The sequence below is a fragment of the Rattus norvegicus genome, chromosome 17, assembly GCF_021556685.1.
Source record: "Rattus norvegicus strain SHRSP/BbbUtx chromosome 17, alternate assembly SHRSP_T2T, whole genome shotgun sequence".
In the NCBI taxonomy this organism is placed as follows: Eukaryota; Metazoa; Chordata; class Mammalia; order Rodentia; family Muridae; genus Rattus; species Rattus norvegicus.
This window is the reverse complement of record NC_141550.1, coordinates 83,978,557-84,000,922: the sequence shown is the minus strand read 5'-3', so window position 1 is coordinate 84,000,922 and position 22,366 is coordinate 83,978,557. Positions and strand designations below refer to the sequence as shown.

General features: G+C 39.9%; 1 protein-coding gene across 2 annotated transcripts in view; it reads right to left on the bottom strand.

Annotated features, from left to right (window-relative positions):
• Tmem236 (transmembrane protein 236) overlaps positions 1-22,366 on the bottom strand; it is a 59,939-nt gene that overhangs the window by 24,407 nt on the left and 13,166 nt on the right. For both annotated transcript variants that reach the window (XM_087591506.1, NM_001446969.1), the window contains 2 exon segments: positions 8,125-8,197; positions 3,587-3,728 (listed from right to left, as the gene is read on the bottom strand). In XM_087591506.1, coding sequence (XP_087447632.1) covers positions 3,587-3,728; positions 8,125-8,197 — 215 coding nt within the window.

The window sequence follows — 22,366 nt, the reverse complement described above, 5'->3', positions numbered from 1 at the left end:
AGCCTGAGGAGTCTCTTAAAGTGGAAGCAATAGCAACACGGTGGAGAAGTCTACTCATTTATAGGAGACTCAGCGGGACTCATTTATAGGAGACTCAGCGGGCCAGCCTCAGACAGAAATGAAAAGTCAACAGTAGATACTACAATATCTGAGAAATTATCATACCACGGAGATCCATGTACCAGCAGGCTGTTCCCACGTAGTTTCACTGTACATGAGACCCTGCACTCAGAAGCCATGCTGTCCTATCATTGTACACCTCCGTGCCCACTGGTCCCACCTGTAACTCAAGCTCTCAGATAGTAGAAACAAGAGGATTCTCTGAGCTAAAGATCAGCCTGGACTACACAGCTAGACTGTCTTTAAAAATGATTTGTAAAACCAAAGTGTTTAATCGACAAGTTATAGAGGACAAATGTGGATATATGGTAGACTCAAAAGACACATAATTGTGCATGCTAAAATGAGGGTAGAGATCTGAGTTCAAGATTTACATAAAAACTGAGTATTTGTAACATTAATATTTACAAAGGTATTTTGGACCAGTTCTAGCTTTTAAAGTGTCATTTTGTTATTGACTGGAAGAGTTATTGTAGTATGTGACACACATTGTAGTCTGTGTCAGTTAACCCACCACACCCTCTGTTAGGGCAGAAAGGACTGGAGGGCATGTCTCAACTAAGAAGCAGCAGGGCTTCACTCTTTTCTAATCCTCTTCAAAGACTGGCTGCTTCGGAAGCCTTTACTTAGTATCCAATCATCACTATAGACAATTAACTGTCATTAACTACTTTTATGATGTAATATTGTATATTCTTATATATTAAAAATATAATATTCTTATAATATATCAATGAATATAATATTAATATAATTACATAGTATAATAAAATATATTGTATATTACATGTTATATAACATAATATAAAATATATTCTATATTATATATTTATTATATAATAATGTATTATGTATTACATATTATTTTATACAATTTGTAATAGGTACTATATTATATGTAATATATTAATATATTATGCTGTATATTGTTATGTGTTATATGTTGCATGCTGATGTTATATATTATACCTTAAGCATATTAATAATATATATTGTATATATTATATTATATTTATATCAGTAATATAATATTATATTATATATTATTAACATAGTTGATATATAATATATGAATAATGATATATAATGTATAAAATATTGATATATGATATTATATATTTATATTATATAATCACACAATATAAAAAGTATATATTATTCATATAAATTATTTATATTTAATTCATATAGAAATACATAATGTACTTTATGCATAAATATGTGCACTTTTTCTAAATACATAACTGTCATTTGGACAAAAAATTTACATGGACATGTAAAACGCAGTCATCAAGAACAGAACAATTTAAAAGCAGATTCCAGGGGGGCTAGAAACAGAGAGAAAGGTAAAGAGTCCCACATAGTTAGAATAGAGAGGCTTGGCATTCAAGAGAAGATGGAGTTGGGGGAGATTTTTCCCTCAGGGGGTGGTCCTGGGACTGTCATTGAATTGTCACCTGTGTGGTGTTGGACATAATGGCATGTGATCTCCCACGTAAAGATAAAATGTAAAATGAAAGGCTCTGCTTTCCTGGTGGCCTATGGGACAGACTTCCTTGCCATCTCTAGAGGAATGGTGACTGCACAAGGGTGTTGTGTGGCGCATGGCTGACTGTCTCTGGCTGTTACCCTTGCCACTCTGAAACCTCCTTCATCCACCTGTCAGGAGTGATCTCCCAATGGCTGCATATTTCAAGTACACACCCAACATAATTGTATTCTTTTTTTTTTTTTTGATTCTTTTTTTCGGAGCTGGGGACCGAACCCAGGGCCTTGCGCTTCCTAGGCAAGCGCTCTACCACTGAGCTAAATCCCCAACCCCCACAATTGTATTCTTAAAATACAGCATGTCAATCAAAATTAGCACAGGGAACTAAATGGAACTGGAAAGAATTTATGTCTGGACAAAGAAAGTACTCAACTCATGATATACATTTTAGAGGTCAGCCTATACTTAATTTCAACTTTCTAGGAAAGTGGTTTGTCTCTTCTTTACTAATGTGAATTTTGGCTTTTTAAATAATTCATAATTTAAAGTATGCAATTCTCCAAGTCATAAGTAGGATGTGTAGTTGTTACACTGATTCTTGTACCAAAGGTCTTCAAATGAAATGACTTTTTGTTCCTTTCATTTTGTTCCTTTATTTTTTGAGACAGAGTCTGGCTATGTAATTCAGATTGACTTCCAACTCCTGGTCCTCCCATCTCAGCAAGAACACAGCTGTGTGCCACTAAACAGGGCCCCAAACTATATAATCCTTCTAAATTTAAGAATTTAAGAACATTTCAAAAATAACATGTCAATAATGTTTTCTTGCTAGAGTACACATTAAGCTTTACTGGTATTAAATATTAAATTAAGTAATTAGTATTAGGTATTTTATTTTATTTTTATAGGCATTACCAAAATATAAATAATAATGACTGGTATCAATTTTTTTAAAAATTTTTATGTCTAGGTATCTTAATTTTCAAGGTTCTCAGTGATTAAAAAAACACTATCTCTTGCATCCCTGGCATCTGGGACTTTCTAGAGGTCCCCCCCACCCGGTTCCCACCCACCACTGTTCCTAGGACTGAATGGAGATGACCTTAGCTGAAATACCCAACAGCAGGGAGAAAGAAGTTGAAGGGACCATCTCCAGTAGACAGACATGGCTCCCAGTGGAGGGATGACGACACCCACCATTTCAAAAATTTCAACCCAGAATTGTTCCTGTCTAAAGGAAACATAGGGAACCCCCCCCCCACACACACACAAAGGGAGCAGAGTCTGAAGGAAAGGCCATCCAGAGACTGCCCCATCTTGGGACCCAACCCATCCTCAGACACCAAACCCTGACACTGTTGCTGATGCCAAGAAGCACTTGCAGATAGCATCCTAGAATGTTTGTCCTCTGAGAAGCTCTGCCAGCACCTGACTAAGACAGATGCAAATACCCACAGCCAACCATCGGACTGAGCCTGGGGACCCCCATAGAAGAGTTAGGAAAATGACTGAAACAACTGAAAGAATTTGCAACCCTATAGGGAAAAACAAAACAAAACAAAAAACTCAATATCATCTAAGCAAACCCCTTAGGACTCTAAGGGGCTAAACCATCAACTAAAGCGTATACATGGATGGGTCCATGGCTCCAGCTACATATGTAACAGAGGGTGGCCTTATCTGGTATCAATGGTAGGAGAGGCACTTAGTCCTGTGGAGGCCCCAGCAACGGGGGATGCTAGAGGAGTAAGGAAGGAGTGACTGGGTGGAGGAGCACCCTCTTAGAGGCAAAAGGGAGGGAAAAGGGGTGGGAATTTGCATAAGGAAGACCGAGAAGAGGGACAACATTTGAAATGTAAATAAATAAAATAATTAATAAAAAAGAAACACTGTCATACTTTTTATCAAGCAACAGAATACCAGAAAAGATAAAAGATAAATAAAAAATTTAGTATTGATATTTGAAAGAACACTTACCCATTTGACTCCCTCTGAGAGGATATATCCTGAGTTTTTCAATAATGTCAACCACGATCAGGGACAACAGAACCAGAGATACTGGCAGATCAGGTAAGGAATCAGACAGCAAATTAGCCGAGCCGTTGATGTTCTTTTGAACCTGTTTCCAGAAAGCCACAGAAGCACATTTGATCAGTTTGCTTTGTTTATTCTAAACTCCGTCAATAATTTGCAGACAGTGCTAAACTTAGCATAAATATGTTCACTGAAAATTTCAAAGCCCTGGTTTTAGTTTCTCAGGTTTCAACCACAAGTCTTTGAACCATTTCTAAATATGTAATGAAGATTAACACAAGGTTTTATTTAAAATAGAGCCCCCTAAATGAATGCCAAAAATATAATAATAAAAGGCTGCGTATGTAGTTCATTGGTAGAGCATTTGCCTGGCAGATATGAGGCCCTGGATTTAATTTGATCCTCATTTCTGGTGTCTGTCTGTCTGTCTGTCTGTCTGTCTGTCTCTGTGTGTGTCTGTGTCTGTCTGTCTGTCTGTGTCTATGTCAGTATGTATCTGTGTCTGTATATCTGTGTGTGTTGCTCATCTCTGTGTGTATGTATGTCCATGTCTGTATATATTTATGTGTATATCTGTATATGTGTAAGTGTGTATCTGAATATATGTATCATTGTATGTTTATGTGCGTGAGTATGTATCAGTGCGAGTCTGTGTGTGTGTGTGTGTGTGTGTGTGTGTGTGTGTGTGTGTACAGTAAAAGTGAAATGGGCCATTCCTTCCAATTTCCACGCTAAGCAGAGCTCTGGCAGCCCCAGGTAAGCTCAGCCTAGCTTTCTTCTTCATCTGCTTATGGTTTCTATAAAGAACAGACCAAACAAAATACAGCATGCATCATATTCATGGTGGAATATTGGAAGCTTCCTCTCAAAGACAAGACAAAGATGTTCTCATGACCAGTTCTAACCAGCTTGTCCTGGATATCTTAGAACTCCTAATAAATCAAGAGAAAGTAATAAATAGTATTTAAGAATGAAAAATTAAACATCATTCTCATAGACTATGTCACTATATATGAAACAAATGCTCCCAAAGAGATTTATTCTTTTTTAATTACTAATGACAACAAAAAAAATAAAAACTGTTTTAAAAGATAAAACTTCAGTCAGCATGTCAATTATAATGCTCATTCTAAAAAGAGTGTGGAAATAAAAGGGCAAAACATTGTAGAAGAGAGGCTAGAGCAATTTGATATTCTGCGTCTATAGAATGCGTTTATAAGATAAAGCCACAAGAATAAGCTGTGTGGTGTGAATGAGCACAGAACAGACAGGCAAAGTGATAAAACCGGAAGTATGGGGACAGGTCACTCACATGAACACAGAGCTTAAAGGACAGGTGACTCACATGAGCACCTGGCTAAAAGAGGACTCTATGGAAACAGACAAGGGACAAAGGACTGGGCTCAGCTCCTTGGGAAAACAAAAACAAAAACAAAAACAAAAACAAAAACAAAACTTGACCCATCCCATCCCATCCCTACACCACATAACATTTCATTAAAGCTGGACTGTGCGTCCAAAGACGAAGAAGCAAAAGAAGAGGAGGAGGAAGAGGAAGGTGAGGAAGAGGAAGAGGAGGAGGAAGAGGAAGGTGAGGAAGAGGAAGAAGAGGAGGAGGAGGAAGAGGAAGGTGAGGAAGAGGAAGAAGAGGAGGAAGAGGAAGGTGAGGAAGAGGAAAAAGAGGAGGAAGAGGAAGAGGAGGAAGAAGAAAAGGAGCAAGAGGAGGAGGAAGAGGAGGAGGAGAAAAACACATTTTCCAGAAGACGAGATGAGATCTTTAGGAATTTGCACTTTAGATTCAAAAGTCACCTCAGCCCACTCACTGGAAGCATTTGCACAGATGAGAGAGTTGGCAAATCAGACTCCTTAAGTAAAACAAACAAAACCTTTTCATCAAATGACACCAGTAAAACTGCGAAGGCAAGTCCCACGATGAACATATTTACCGTAGATACATCATAAAGGGGTTGTAATTTGAACATGTAGACAGCACTTTCGTACCATTTTTAAATAATTCTTTTATTTTTGAGATTATAATATAATTACACCATTTCATCTTCCCTCTCCTCCCTCATAAGTCTTCCACATTACCTACCCTCCACCTTCTCTGTCAAATGGTCTCTTTTTAATTATTGGGGTGTGTATGTGTGTGTGTGGTGTGTGTGTGTGTGTGTGTGGTGTGTGCGTGTGTGGTGTGTGTGGTGTGTGTGTGTGTGGTGTGTGCGTGGTGTGTGTGTGGTGTGTGTGTGGTGTGTGTGTGTTTGAGTGTGTGTGGTGTGTGTGGTGTGTGTGTGTGTGGTATGTGTGATGTGTGTGTGTATGTGTGTGTGTGTGGTGTGTGTGTGTATGTGTGTGTGTGTGGTGTGTATGGTGTGTGTGTGGTGTGTGTGTGTTTGAGTGTGTGTGGTGTGTGTGTGGTGTGTGTGTGGTATGTGTGATGTGTGTGTATGTGTGTGTGTGTGGTGTGTATGGTGTGTGTGTGGTGTGTGTGTGGTGTGTGTGTGGGTGTGTATGTGGTGTGTGTGTGGGTGTGTGTGTGGTGTGTGTGTGTTTGAGTGTGTGTGGTGTGTGTGTGTGTGGTGTGTGTGTGGTGTGTGTGTGGTGTGTGTGTATGTGGTGTGTGTGTGTGTGCATGTGTGTGTGCGTGTGGTGTGTGTGTGTGTGGTGTGTGTGGTGTGTGTGTGTGTGTGGTGTGTGTGTATGTGGTGTGTGTGTGTGCATGTGTGTGTGCATGTGTGTGTGTGTGTGTGTTTTCTAAATACATAAACATAATCTGCTCACTCTGTAAATCAATTCTAAAAGACAGGCAGAGGTGAATGAACAAGCATGAAAAGATGTGTAACCTTGCTAACTTGAAAAAAGATAAAATCCCAAAGTTCAACGGGTCTCAAAACAATGTCCCTCGAAAGAACTAAAGACTAAAGGCAGGGCGTGGTGAAGAACGGGAAGCCTAGGGATCATCCATTCTCTGCTCCTGGAGTCAGCACGCGGACGTCGGCACAGTCTCCCTTGATACTCGCTTGACATGATCAACTGGTCGGATATCGTATAATACATAACCCATCTACTCTTCTCCTGCGTGTTAAATCAACTGTTGCATGGCGCATCTGTAAAAATGTTTGACCTAGTTCCCAGCAACGTGAGCCTGAAATGGCAAAAATGAATGTGTCTTCAAGAACAGAACTGACTGGCCTGAGGAGATGGCTGAGTAATAGAGCCCTCGCCTCAAGTGTGCAAGGCCCCAGGTTCCGTCCTCTTCGATGCAGCAACAGCAACAGCCAAACAGAAGTGTTCAACTAAAACATAAGCTGCACATCAGGCTGGGCTGGTGTAGCTCGGAGATAAGGTATACGCTTAGTGCCCACCAAGGCTCAAAAACCAAATGAACTACAATAGCTTCGAGATGAGACCCTTGTATCTGTAGCAGTGGAAATAAGTGAACTAATAAACACGTGAATGAGCCTCACACCATACTTTTGAATAAAGTAGGAGGCATACACCACTATGGAATCAGTAAGTAGTCGTAATTTGACTTCCCCTGGCAGAAAATTCAAAAGTAGGTAAATGACTCTGTGGTAAATGTCCTGGTGAAGGGAGGAAGGAAAGGGAGGTCTGGCTGGCCAAGCCAGTCGGGGTGGAGCAGTTCAGGCTGCATTTCGTGACCTGAGTTTGTTTGCATAGGGATCAGTTTTGTGGCACTCTGTTAATACGATACAGTTGTGCTTCAAATGGGGTTTCTCTTGATGTAAATTTAATAAAACAAGAACATTATGTGAGGGGACATTTATACAATGAGTGAGACGTCTTAGGAAATAATAAGGAAAAAGCTACCACATCCCAGTATGACTTTATGAACTGAAATGAGAACTCTTGGGACCGCCTCCCTTGCCCCTCCCCACAAGTGTTGGTGTTCTCTATCCCAGTATCTTGCAAGCTAATGACATCATTGGTAAGGCCTTTCCTGACTTCTACGGAAAGTAAGGGTCTTTCGACCTGTGGACCTTGACTATTAGTCTTGACCTATGGTCTGGTTGTCTGCTGGAAACCTTTTGAACTCATGTTTCATCAGAACAAAAGGCCATCGACACAGTTAACATGTGGGAAGTATTTATCAATGGGAGCCTTAGCATAGGTAAGTGGGTAAGAATGTAGATCAACTGCCATCCTTTACTCCTTCTGACTTCGCATCGTGTATCACATACACGAGCACAGAAGTAATGTGTTTTAAAAGCTGAGTGCCAGACTATCCCTTAAACCATGGAAGTAACAATTATCTTACAATAAGGTGTGTGTGTGTGTGTGTGTGTGTGTGTGTGTGTGTGTGTGGTGTGTGTGTGTGTGTTCACATATATTATTTTGGAAAAAGATTGGAGTAAAGTAAACCACAGAAGATGACTTGGGTATGCTATTCTCTTGAAATTCAAAACCATGCCGTTTTAAGATCTCATACTCCTGCAGCAGAAGAAATCAAAATTGCATACCTCGGTCACTGCGATGGAGAAGCTGAAGCTGGGAAGGGTCGTGAGCACGACACACATCACCAGAACAGGTCGCCTAGCAAAGGAGAAAAAAATATATATAAGCAACAGCAACATCACGGCCCGTCAACAGTTCCTGTTACATTTTGCTAATTTTGTAGTTCTGCTTTCATTCATCTATAGCTTTTTCTAAGAAGTTCACTGCTTCCCTATTTCCATTTCCCAAATGTTTGAGCATGGCAAAAAGTAACAATATGCAGAAAAAAAAAACAAACAGAATTCCTTTCTCTAACAAACAGTTGAGAGGTTTCCGAAATAACCCAAATAATTAGTAAGCTAATAATTAAGATATGAAATAAATATCACGCTGTATTTTATGACAAGGAAAATCAAAGGGATGCTTACTTTCCTGAATTAAGACAGAAGACAGAGTATGCGTGAGTGCAGGTACAGAGCGACGGTGAAGCCAGCGTAGAGAGGTCAGAGGATATCTTGTGGATTATCCTCACCTGAACCTTGTCTGTGGTTTGGTCTCTCGTTATCTTACCTCTGGGTGTGCTGGGACTAACCCACAAGTTTCTGGAGTCTCTGGTCCCTGCCTCCTAACTTCCCATAGAGACACGAAGTCTGGCCCTTTATGAGGAGGGTTCTGGAGTTCAAGTCTCCTTGCTTGTGGGATAAGCACTTCACCCACTGAGCCATGTCACCTGCTTCATGAAGCTTTTTGTTGTTGTTGTTTATGTATCTCTCCTTCCCTTCCCTTAATTACATTCCTATAAAGTGCTCCTCAGTATAAGAAGTATTGAATAGTTTCAGAGTATTAGTACTCCCTCCTTACTGCTGAATGCCTCTTATCCCAGATCCATGTTAGACACAGATGTCATCAACAGAGGACAGAAGCCCCTCTGTAAGCCGTACCCACTCCCACCAGCTAACACTGGGTACCGTGCGATTTAAGAGAGGCATATCAGAACTACTTATTTTGTCCCTTTAATAAAGTGAAATATAAAGAAGGAAGTTGCTTGCTTTGCTCTGTGTCTCAGATCAGAGCTACATTCCTGCAGTGTCCTAACAGACCATGGGTACGGGATGGTAGCTAAGCTTGCTACCCTGGGGTCCCCATCCTCATAACCCAACTTCTGTAAGAGGAGACTGTCCAGAGGATTATTCCTCCTCTAAATAATCTCCCTCAATTACCGAACCCTAATGTCCCCTCAGCTCTAGACTTAGTCACCTAACAGCCATATCTACCTGAAAGTTTAAGAGGCAGTACAAACTAGATATATATATAAAGAATGACAGTTCTCCCCCACACTCACTGTAACCCACCACCCCTCCCCCACACTCACTACAACACACCACCCACACTCACTGTAGACCACCACCCCTCCCCCACACTCACCATAACCTGCCACCTCTTTCTTTCCGACTTCCTGCAAAATCCCAGTCCACCCCACCCTCTGCTCAAACCAGAACCCGTCCACAGTCAGTTCCCATTTGTAATTTTTCCCAACAGGTTTCCTGTTTCCATTCTTGAAACCACCTAATGCCTTCTCTCTTGATCTCTGCCTTATACCTTGGGATAGGGTCCCTTGCTGATCCTGAAGCTCGCCACATCAACTGGACTTTATGCCCAGTGATTTCTCTGTCCCCACAATGCTAGAGTTCTAGTCCACACATCCACCCATGCCAAGATTTTTACCTGAGGGCTGGGGATTGACACTTTAAGTTTCTCATGCTGGCACCCTTACCCATCTTGCCACCTCCCCTGGAGTCACGTTTTAAAATGTAAAACACATTTTATCACCATATCTCCAAAAATAGAAGGGTGGGTGCAAGGGATGGGGAATTTGTTTGCGACAGCACAAAGATTCGATCTTGAGAGATGAGAAGAGTTCATAGACAGATGGTTGACAGTGATAGTTGCCTGGCAACATAAATGCATTTAATACCTCGGAGCAGTACACAAAATGGTTAGGGTCATAAATTTTATCTTAAGTATATTTTACTGCAATCACAGACATCTCTGGTGGATATGCAATGCATTTGAAATACAACTCATCCTTCCCACCCTAGCCCATGCTTTCTTTGAGAAAGCCTTTCTTCCTCATTTAAAATGATCTACACTACACACACACACACACACACACACACACACACACACACACACACACACACACACACACACACCTCCAGCCATTCCAGTTTTCCGGTTATGCTCTCCACAGTGGCTTCTCCTCAGCCTCATTTCAGTCTCATACTTCCTGTTCCTCTTGCTAGTGCCTGTCTGTCACATCTGCTTTGGTGGACCCTGTCTCCACACTGTCATCTCCTGCCCCACCTAGGTACCTTCCCCACATTTCTTCTCTGCCTGATTTGTACACGTGGCCTTCTGGTGACTTGAGATGTTGCTGCTTTTCTTCTGGCTTTGTTACTCATCCTCCTCTTCTTTCTTCAACTCACAAACCTAACTCATTCTTGGTGTATTCTTTGCTTCCAGAGTCTAGAACACTGTTTTTTGAATATTTTTATGTATAAAAGTCAGTTGGGAATCTAGTGATTCTGGAATAACTTCTCAGGATAAAATCTATAATTGACTAAAAATAAAAGCCAGACTTTCATAACAAATGAAAACGAAATCATCTATAACTTTTAAAATAATTCTCCAATTCTCCGATCTTCTTACAGAATTACGTACAATGAATTCAAGTCCTTTGGGAATTTTAAACGCAACAATTCATCTACCTGTGTACCTCCCCAGTTGTGGAATGTATAAAGCTTGATAAAAATTGTAGTCATGCGTAACAATGTAGTTACTATTGAATACCAGATTTTAAAGAATCTGATACATCTATTGTGTGACACGAGTAGATTACATAATAAGTTATATAGGTCCTGATCACAGTGCTATAGATTGTTGCCAACATTCATATTATGCAACATGCTAGTTTTCAATTACAAGACATATATTTATTAACTATTCCATTAGTTTGTATAGTATTGAAAAATATTTGGTATAGGCTAATGGAATAGTTAATACATAAGTACTAACCCCTTACTTATGTTTTCTTTATTGGGTGTTAGAGATCTTCAATTACTATTAAGTCCTGCTTATAATTTATTAGTAAGAGACATAAATGAACTGATGTGCTTACCTAAAAGACATGCTGAAGTCACAACGCCCCAGTACCTTGGAACTCAGCCTAATTTGGAAATGGGATTTTCACACAGAATGAGCCAATTAAAACGAAATCATTAGGATGGGTCCTAACTCAATATGACCAATATTTTTATAATACAGACTGCCGTAGAAAAAGAGATGGAAACATTGGGAGAATGCCGTGTGGCAATAAAAGCAGAAATTTCCCATTATTTCACTTATTAGCGAAGGAGTGCTACAAATCATCTGAACCCAGCAGAGGCTGGGATAGAGGTCCAGATTAGAGGTCACTCATACCCCTCAGCTTCAGTCTACTGATCCCGTGTCTCAGGCTTCCAGACTCTAACCCAATGGAGAATAGGCTGTCTATAGAGCATGTGGCTGAGGGCGCTTTGTTCTAACATGTCTAGAAAGTAAGCCACTGAGTAAGACAGATGCTGTCGAAATGTCTGAAAAGGCAGACGCAGCTTCGGAAGTGAGTGATGGGAAACTTTGAGATGTGCAGCAGAAAAGCCTAGAACACCTTGGAGAGGTTGCTGGAAACGTAGATGGTACAGGAGATTCTGGGCAGGGATCAGAGAAAATGTCTATTGCCTCAGGGGAAAAAAAAGACATGCTTTTGTGAACAGAAACGGGCTGGAGGTTTGACTGGCAAGGTACTTCTGGTGTGTAAGATAGAAACGAGGAGGGTTTTATTGGGACCTGGGAGGAAGGAGGTACCTCTTGTAATAGGGGAAAGAACAGGCACATTGTTGCAAGGACAACAGAATTTGCCTCTCTGTTACTTTTTCTTCACTGTGGCAAATCACCAGACAGAAACCAGGTAGGGGCAGGAAGGCTTACTTTGGCTGACGGTTTCAAAACATCACGGTGCAGAAAACATAGACGTAGAAGGGGTGGTAGACAGTCTGCACATGGTAGTGGACAAGAAGCAGAGTGGAACCTGGGACTCCTATGCTCGTCACAGCCGGGAACCAATATTAAAAACGCAAGCCTGTGGGAACCTTCCAGATCCAAACCACGACTTCCAAGCAATGAATCATGGACAGTAGTGCCGAGGCCTGTTTTCTCCTCATTATTGGCGGTAAAAAAATAACTGAAGAGCAATACATTTTTTAAAGTGTGTGACAGGCAAGAAACTAGACCTTGCAAGTTTAGAAAGCTCCTACCCCATCCATATTGAGAGGGGGAGGAGTGGCAAAAATATTTTCAGAAGGGAAGATGGAGATCAAGGCTTGTGAATTCAACCACATCAGCAGAAAGCCCTAGGCGGAAGATGAGAGACAAGGGCTGAGATGAAGGAAGGCTGTTGGGCTTCTGGGACTCTCGGGAGGAAATGAGCTGATAGAACTATTTGGCTATAAACACGTTATTCTGAAATAGGGAAGAGTGGCTCTAACTGGTTCAGACGCTGAACAAATGGAGGTTTCCTCTATGAATTCAGAGAGCAGAGGGTATCAACCATGAGCCAGCATCCCCGGGGGCCTGGAAGGTGGGTTAGAGAGAACGGAGCATCTAGCCACAGAAAATCATCCTGAAGCCTTAACCCTGAGTGGAATTTTCCGTCCTCAGTTGGATCATTCTTGGAAGCCATGGCTTTCCCTTTCCTGTTTATTGTTTATCTCTCAAAGAATGGTGATGCTTGTTTTGTCCCACGATTGTATTTTTGAGGCAACGTACTTTTTTGAAAGCCTGTAATTTTTTATGCATGCGTGCATGCGTCTAAAAAAGCCAGAAGAGGTCAACAGATCTCCTACATCTAGATGATCAAAACCGAACTCGTATTTTCCACAAGAGCAGCGAGCATACTTAGTCCATCTCTTTCGGTCCTGCAAACTACTTTTTGTCTGGTTTCACTGATAGAGAGGAATTTTGACCCAGGACAAGCCCTTCCCCAAGTCTTGCTCATAAAATGGAGATTTGGAGTACATCGGGATGTTTAGATGAGCTCTGAACATAGAACTGAACTGAACAAGACTTTCTGAGAGAGTAGGAGGAATTTACTTCCTCAAGGAAAAAAAAATGTGAAGTTTGAGGGTTCTAAGGGTGCCGTGCGGTAGGGTAAGTCTTCTAAGGGTGCCGTGCTGTAGGGTAAGTCTGCTAAGGGTGGTGTGCTGTAGGATAAGTCTGCTAAGGGTGGTGTGCTGTAGGGTAAGTCTGCTAAGGGTGCTGTGCTGTAGGGTAAGTCTGCTAAGGGTGCTGTGCTGTAGGGTAAGTCTGCTAAGGGTGCTGTGCTATGGGGTAAGTCTGTACCCCAGTTATGGTTGAGTCCCTATTTCTAGTCCCTCAGAATAGAAACTATTTGAAAATAATGTTTTACTAAAGTAATTAAGTTAAAACAGGATATTAGGAAAGACGTTTAAGTCAATGTTATAGGAAGGCTTTGGAAGCACACGCACAAAGGGAATATCTGGAGAGCAATGCCAGGAAGAATGTCATGTGATCATGGAACTCAAGACCAGAAAATGGAAAGATGGCTGGCTCACCATACTTCCCGGTGAGCACAGCGCACATTCTCCCACTTCAGACTCCTAAGTGTCTACGATTTTGAGATGACAAGTTTTGTTATGTTACCACGTTCATACAGTTTGTTCTGGCGATTTTCAAACATTGCAGCATAACTCTAGAAGATAAGGATTTCAGCTAGAATATTAGCAGTGTCTTTGAATATCCACTTACAGTTAAACTAACTGGATGCCACTGAATACACACAGCACAGAGGGAAAGAAGACCAGTGGTGTAATGCCACGTGACTATTACCAAAGCACAAGCCCTGTGACTTCAACAGTCATGGTCATTGAAAGTGCAATGAAAAGGTTCTCCCAAGAGGTGAGCTCAGGACAAGAAGACCAAGCTCAACCCCAATGGGTTAAAACTTCTTGTTTGTGCAGCAAGTCTGGCCCTGAGATTACTCATGGAGGAAGCTTGGTGGGTGGAGAGGTCAGATAATTTACTTGGGAAATGACTCTCTGCTAAGAAACCTGCAAGATTCTCTTTTCCCTAAGTCATTAAATCAATGTTTCCTGCCTAAAGTCTCCCTTGAATCCGTTAACTCCCCAAACAAGAACACTCTTGTACTATCTTCTAAGTTACTACTGAATGCTGAGTGCTTCAGTGAATACGGTGTTTCAATCACCCAGACCCCACCCACAAAAGCCTCTAACTGTTGCTGAAGCTGGTGAGGATGCTTTAATTCATTCACTCCAGGCCCTCCACTGGGATGTAAAAGCTGATCTCTAATCCAGGGTGTTCTGACTGCAAATCCCATATTCCCAATGGCTGTGACGCTACACAGCTCTTTTCTTTCTGCTGGCTCCTTTGGAAACACATTGGTCTTCCACCACTTCTTAAAACATATCTACTTCTTCCCCGGTCAGCTCGTTATCCATCCTCACCTGTGGAGATACCGTCTACCCTCTTCTTTTCAAGCTCAGCTCAAATTAAGTCTACACTGTGAGCTTTTCTCTACTTTGAAACCTGTGGCCACACATACCCAAGCTTGAAAACCTACTTCATTCAAGGCACCGTGGTGGGCTGATGGAGTGAGACAGGGTGGGGCATAATGAATAATTTTTAGAGTTATCAGTGAGGGAGCAAGTAGTCAAGTGTTGGCTGTGCAAGTGTGAGGAGATACATGAGAAGCCAAGCAGCACAGTGTGTCCCTACAGTCTCGGCAGAAACAGGGCCCTTGTAGCCAAGATAGCTAGATAGTTCAATGAGAAAGACGCCATCAAAAAAAATAACATTGGACAGCATCAACTCCAGGCTTCTATACATGCACACATACATATGTACGTAACACACACAAAAGCACATGCACATATGTGCATACATACAGACAGACACTCATACAGACATACATTCATATAGACATATAATAATAAAACTCTCCCTTAGTGTCAATATTACATCAGTATTTTCCATGCAGAGTTGCATAATTTCTACAGTAGACCACAATCTTTGAGGAAGAATTGCAATGCCTTGTGTGGTGAAAGGTCTCTCTATAATTGTTTGCAAACGGCATCAACTAAATGAAGATTTTGCCTACTGAGATAGTTGGGAAAGGTATATGAGTGTAGCAGGTAGACAGTCTTAAATGCCAGAGATATGATAATTTGAATCCCTGATGTCAGTTTGGGGGGGACAATCCTTCCAGGCAGTGAATGGCTCATATGTAAATGTTTAGTTAGAAGAGGATTGTATTATTGAGAAATTGGGAACTGGGAAGAAGTCAAAGAGCTAAAGTTATAGCTATTTATGCAAGCCCTTATTTTTCTTAAATCATTAGAGTGCGTTGGTAGATTATTGTGAACCCGAAGAATTTCCAGTAAGATCATTTAGGCTAAGACATTTTATGTGACTTGACAGGAAGTAAGGAAGTTGTCTTCAGCTGACTTGTAGACAAAACAGAATCAAGTCAGGCTCTCAACATCCATAGTGATACTATCAAGAGCTTAAGGTTTCAACTGAATAGAGAAGTGGTTTAAACTGGTATAAATTATATTAAATCAGAATAAAAATAAACTAATGGAAGGCAGGGCAGCCACCTGAAAGACCTAACCTGCTTTCTCAGTTCTCACATAACTGAGAAATACCCCTGGACAGGCATAAGCCACATTTGCCAGAAGACTAGATAAGCTGCACATCTGTGAAACTCCATAGTCTATGGAGACTGAGGGAGACTTCCTGCCGCACTAGAAGCCACACCGATCAGAACTCCAGGTAGATGCCTACCTGCAGAACCTCTCTACCCTCTCAGCACTGCCACAACACTCTCCCCAATTCCCCCTCCCACACCCCCTACTCTCTACAAGTGCCAAGATGGGCAGGAAAAAAACCCTTCTCAATAGCAGACCATACAGGCCAGAGACTGGAGAGAAAACAGCAAACAAGGAGCAAAATACCCACCCAACAAAGCAAAGCCTAGAAATCAGCATGTAGACCTACAATCACCCCTAACCCAGTTGCCAAAACACCAGCTTAAGAATACAGTAACTAAGCCCTGACTATTCCAACACAGCTGAAGCACAAGAGAAAGACCTTAAAATGAACTTTAGGAAGACGGTAGAGGTCCTTAATGAAGTGAATAAATCACTTAAAAGAAATCAAGAAAAAGACAAACAAAAATTGGAAGAAATGAATAAATCCTTTAAAGAATGCCAAGAAAGAACAAAGAAACACACAGAGTTGAAGGAAATGAATGAAAACATTGAAAACCTGAAAACAAAAAGGGAGGAAATAAAGAAAACACAAACTGAGGGAAATCTAGAAATGGAAAATTTAGGTAAGTGAACAGGAACCACAGATACAAACATTACCAATAGAATACAAGAGATGGAAAATAGAATCTCAGGCATAGAAAATATAGATATACTAATCAAAGAAGATGTTAAAACTAAACAATTCCTGACACAAAAATTCCAGGAAGTCTGGAACACTATGAAAAGACCAAATATAAAAATAATAGGAATAGAAGAAGAATCCTAAATCAAAGGCACAGAAAAATATCTTCAACAAAATCATAGAAGAAAAATTTCCAATCTAAAGAAGGAGATACCTATAAAGGTAAAAGAAGTATACAAAACACCAAATAAATGGACCAGAAGAGAAGGTACCCTCATTGAATAATAATCAAAACACTAAACATTCATACCAAAAAAGAGTATTAAAAGTTGCAAGGGGAAAATAGCAAGTAACATATAAAGATAAACCTATTAAAATTATACCCAAATTCTCAATGGAGTCTTTCAAGGTGAGAAAGGCATGGACAAGTATCCTACAAACACTAGAAAGCCTACAGATGCAGCCCAGAGTGCTATACCCAGCAAAACTTTCAATCATGATAGATGGAAAAAACAATATTTCATGACAAAATCAAATTTAGAAAATATCTATCTACAAAACAGCTATACAGACAATACTAGAAAGAAAAGGTGGTTAACTATATACATGAAAACACAAGAATTAAATACTTTCATGCCAACAAAACCAAATGAAGAGAAACACACAGAGACAAACCACCACCAACAACAACAACAACAACAAAATAGCAGGAATTAACAGTCATCAGTCATTGATACTTCTCAATATCAATGGTTTCAGTTCTACAATAAAAAGACACAGAATAACAGAATGGATGCAAAGACAGGATTCATCCTTGCGCTACATATAAGAAGCACATCTTAACATCAAAAGGTGATATTACCTCAAAGTGAAGGGTTGGAAAAAGATTTTCCAAGTAAATAAATGTAAGAGGCAAATTGTAGCCATTCTAGAATCTAACAAAATAGACTTTAATCCAAAATTTCTCAAGGAAGGTGAAAAGGTACCTAATACTCATCAAAGGAAAATCCACAAAAATGACATTTCAGTTCTTAACTTGCCTCAAATGCAAGGGCACCCACATTTGTAAAAGAAAAACTATTAAAATTTAAATCATACATCAAACCCACAGAGTGGGAGATGTCAACACTCACTCTCACTTATGGACAGGTCATCCAGACAAAAACTAAAATAGAGAACTACTGGAGCTAGACTGTAAACCAATGCATCTAACATACTTACAGAGCACTTTACCCAAACATAAATGAATATGCCTTCTCCGCACTTCATGGAGCTCTCTCTAAAACTGACTGCAAGTCTAAACAGATGCAAGAAGAATGAAATAAACACCTGCATCATCATCAACAACAACAGAAAGTCTAACAAACTCATGGAAACTGAAAAACTCTTTACTGAGTCAAGACAGAAATAAAGAAAGAAATGAAAGACTTGCTCAGATTTAATGAAAATAAATGTACAACATACCCAAACTTAGGGGACACAATAAAAGCAATGATAAGAGGAAAGTTCACAACACTAAGTCCCTTCATGAAGAAATAGGCAAGATCTCGTTCTCCAACTTAACAGCACACCTGAGAGCTATAGAACCAAAAAAAGCAAGCTCTTCAAGGAGGAGTAGATGGCAGGAAATACTCAAACGGAGGGCTGAAATCAGTAAGATAGAAACAAAGAGAATATAAAGAATCAGTGGAACAAAGAGGTGGTTCTTTGAGAAAACCAACAGGATGTATAAAACTTTATTCAAACTAGCTAAAAGATGAAGAAAGAATATCCAAATTAACAAAACTGGGGAGACATAAAAACAGACGTGAAAGAAATCCAAAGAATCATCTAAAAACCTATGCTGCACAAAATTGTAAAATCTTAAAGAAATGAATAATTTTCTTCATAGATACCACTTACCAAAGTTAAATTCAGATAAACAACTTAAATAGACCTATAGCCTCAAAAGAAATAGAAATAGTCCATAAAATCTCCAAAGCAAAAAAAAAAAAATACTCAGGGCTAGATTGTATTAGCAAAGAATTCTACCACACATTCAAAGAAGACTTAATGCCAATACTCCTCAAATTACTCCACAAAATAGAAACAGAAGGAACTAATTTTATTTTATTTTTTTTATTTTTTTTAATTTATTTTATGAGGCCACAGTACCCTGATACCCAAACCACACAAATATTCAACAGAGAAAGAGAATTATAGACCAATTTCCATTATGAACATAGAAGCACAATATTCAATATAAATATTCCCAAAATTAATCCAAGAACACATCAAAAAGATCATCCACCATGATTAAGTAAGCTTTATGCCAGAGATGCATGGATAGTTCAGCACATGAGAAACAGTCAATGTAATTCATCATATAAACAAACTGAAAGGGAAAAAAAAACTATTTGATCTTCTCACTTGATTCAAAAAAGCCTTTAACAAAATCCTGTACCCTTTCATGATATAAGTCTTGGAGAGATTAGGGATATCAGAGAAATGCCTAAACATAAAAAAGGCAATTTACAGCAAGCCTATAGGCAGTCAACGTAATTGGAGAGAAACTCAAATTTCACTAAAATGAGGAACAAGACAAGCCTGTCCATGGGATATATGTTACAGTTGTTTAGCTTGGGGATTCTGTGAGACTCCCAACAGTGGAAGCTGGGGAGCCTATGACTCTTTTGCCTGCTCTTAGGACCCATTTCCTCCTACTGGGTTGCCTCATTCAGCTTTGTTATGAGAGTTAGCCTTACTGTATCTTGTTATGCCTTGTTCAGTTGATTTCCCTGGGAGACCTGCTCTTTTCTGGAGGGAACAGAGGAGTAGATCTGGGGGGGAGGAAAAGTTGGGGGAGGTACTAGGAATAGTGATGGGTGGAGAGGTTGTGTTTGTGGTGTGTTATATGAGAGAAGAATAAATAAAAGTGTGAGGGAAGGAAACTACTGAATCCAGGTTTAAAAATACAAATACCCATACACACAAAGTACCATACACATAAAATTAAAATTTCTCTTCATATCTAATCAATACAGTACTTGAAGTTCTAGCTAGAGCAATAAAGACAACCAATGGAGATCAAGGGGATACAAATGAGAAAGGAAGAAGTCAAAGTATTGTTGATTGCAAATGATGTGATAATGTAAATAAACAATCCCAAAACTTCTATCAGGGAATTCCTACATAAACACCTTCAGTGAAGTGGCTGGATACAAGATTAACTAAAAGAAAAAAAAATAGTTCTCTAGGAAGAAATTAAGGAAACAACACCCTTCACAATAGTCACAAACAATATAAAATATCTAACCAAGCAAGTGAAAGACCTGATGACAAAAACTTGAAGTATTTGAAGAAATTGAAGATGGCAAAAGATGGGAAGATCCCATGCTCATGGATAGATAGGATTAATGAGGTAAAACTGGCCATCTACTAAAAGTAATCTAAAGATTCAATGCAATCCCCACCAAACTTCCAACATAATTCTTTAGAGATCTTGAAAACATAATACTCAATTTCATATGTAGAAACAAGACCAGCACTACCAGTAAAAATAGATAGCTAAAACAAGCCCGAACAATAAAAGAACTTCTGGAGATATCACCATCTCTGATTTCGAGCTCTAACAGAGGCATAGCAATAAAAAACACATAGTATTGGCATAAAACCAGACACATTGGTCAATTGAATTGAATCGAGAAGCCAGACATAAGTTCACACGTCTATGAACATCTGATTTTTTTTTATAAAGAAGGTAGAAATACACACTGGAAAACAGAAAGCATATTCAACAAATGATCCTTCTCTAACTGGATGTTTGCACGTACAAGAATGTAAATTATTCCATACTTATCATCTGCACAAAATTCAAGTCCAAGTGGTTCAAAGACCTCAATATAATACCAGACACATTGAACCTGATAAAACAGAAAGTAGGGAATAACCTTGAACCATTGGCACAATGTTCTTAAAGCGAACACTGATAGTGTAGGTACTAAGATAACAATAAATAAATGGGGCCACATGGAACTGAAAAGCTCCTATAAGGCAAAGGACACTGTTGATAGGAAAACATGGCAGATGGCAGCCTACAGAATGGGAAAAGATTTTTAGCGACTCCACATCTGATCAAGGACTAATACTCAAAATATACAAAGAACTCAAGAAAATGAGAATCAACAAACCAAATAATCTAATTAAAATGAAGTTCAGATCTAAACAGATTATTATCAATAGAGGAATCTTAAATGGCCAAGAAACACTTACAAAGTTTTCAGCATCTTTAGCTATCAGGGAAATGCAAATCAAAACTACTCTGAGATTCCTTCTTATACCTGTCAGGATGGGTAAGATTAAAATCAGATGCATCAGCTCATATTGGCAAGGAAGTGAAACAAAGGAAACACTCCTCCGTGGATGTTCCTCAGAAAATTGGGAATTGATCTACCTCAAGAACCAGCCAAACAACTCTTGGGCATATACTCAAAAGATGCTCCAGCCTACCACAAGGACATTTGTTTGACTATGTTCATAGTAGCTTTATTCATAGTTGCCAGAAACTGGAGACAACCTAGATGTCCTTCAACTGAAAAAAATGGATAAAGAAAATGTGGTACATGTACACAATGGAGTAATACTCATCAGTTTACAAACAAACAAACAAACAAACAAAAAAAGTGACATTATGAAATTTTCTGGCAAATGGATGGAGCTAGAAAAAAAATCATCCTGAATGAAGTAACCCAGACCATGCTATGGACTCTTATTAGTAAATATTAGCTGTTATGTAAAGGATGATCATACTACAATTCAAAGACCTAGAGAGGCTAAGTAATAAGGAGGGCTCTAGAAGAGATGCCTAGATCCCCCTAGAAAGGAGAAACTTGAACGGATTGTGTGGGTGTACTAGGGGCGTGTAGGAGTAGGAACAGGAGGGATCAGGAGAGTGACAGAGACACTGAGGGAGAGAGTATGGGGAGACAATTTTGGACCTGGAGAGGGGGGAATTTGTGGAGTAATAGAAACCTAGTATAGTGGAAACTTCCTGGGACTTATGAGGATGATCCTAATGTGGACATCTAGGAATGGAGGATGTGGAGCTTGAACTAGTAATCAGTCAAACCTTCCAGTAGTGGGATTGGGACACCAAGCAAACCACAAAAATCTTTGACTATCTGCAAGACGTGTGCAGATATTCTGCCTGCAAGATGTCTTCAGATAAAGGTGGTGAAGAACTTGTGGGAGTGGCCAACTACTAGTCTAACATGAGGCATGAGCCATGAGAGGGAGACCATGTCCAACACTGTCTAGATGGCCAGGAACCAGAAGTAACCAAGAAATCTAGGGTAGAACCAAACACAACTGTCCCCCAAAGTCAATGAAATAATGAAATGATTCCTAATGATATTCTGCTATACTCATAGATGGTTGTCTAGCCCAGTTGTCTTCAGAGAGCCTTCCTCCAGAGCTTGGGAGACCCTGAAGAAGAGGTGGAGGAAAGATTATTAGAGCCAGAGGGGTTGAGGACACTAGGAGAACATGGTTCATGTAGTACATAATACAGGGCTCATGGGGGCTCACAGAGACTGAAGCAGCAATCATGGAGGCTTCATGAGTCTGCAGCTCCTTCACATATTTGTTATGGTTGTTTACCTCGGTGATTTTGTGGGACTCCTAACAGTGGAAGTTGGGGAGTCTCTGACTCCTTTGCCTGCTCTTGGGACCATTTTCCTCCTACTGGGTTGTTCCATCCAGCTT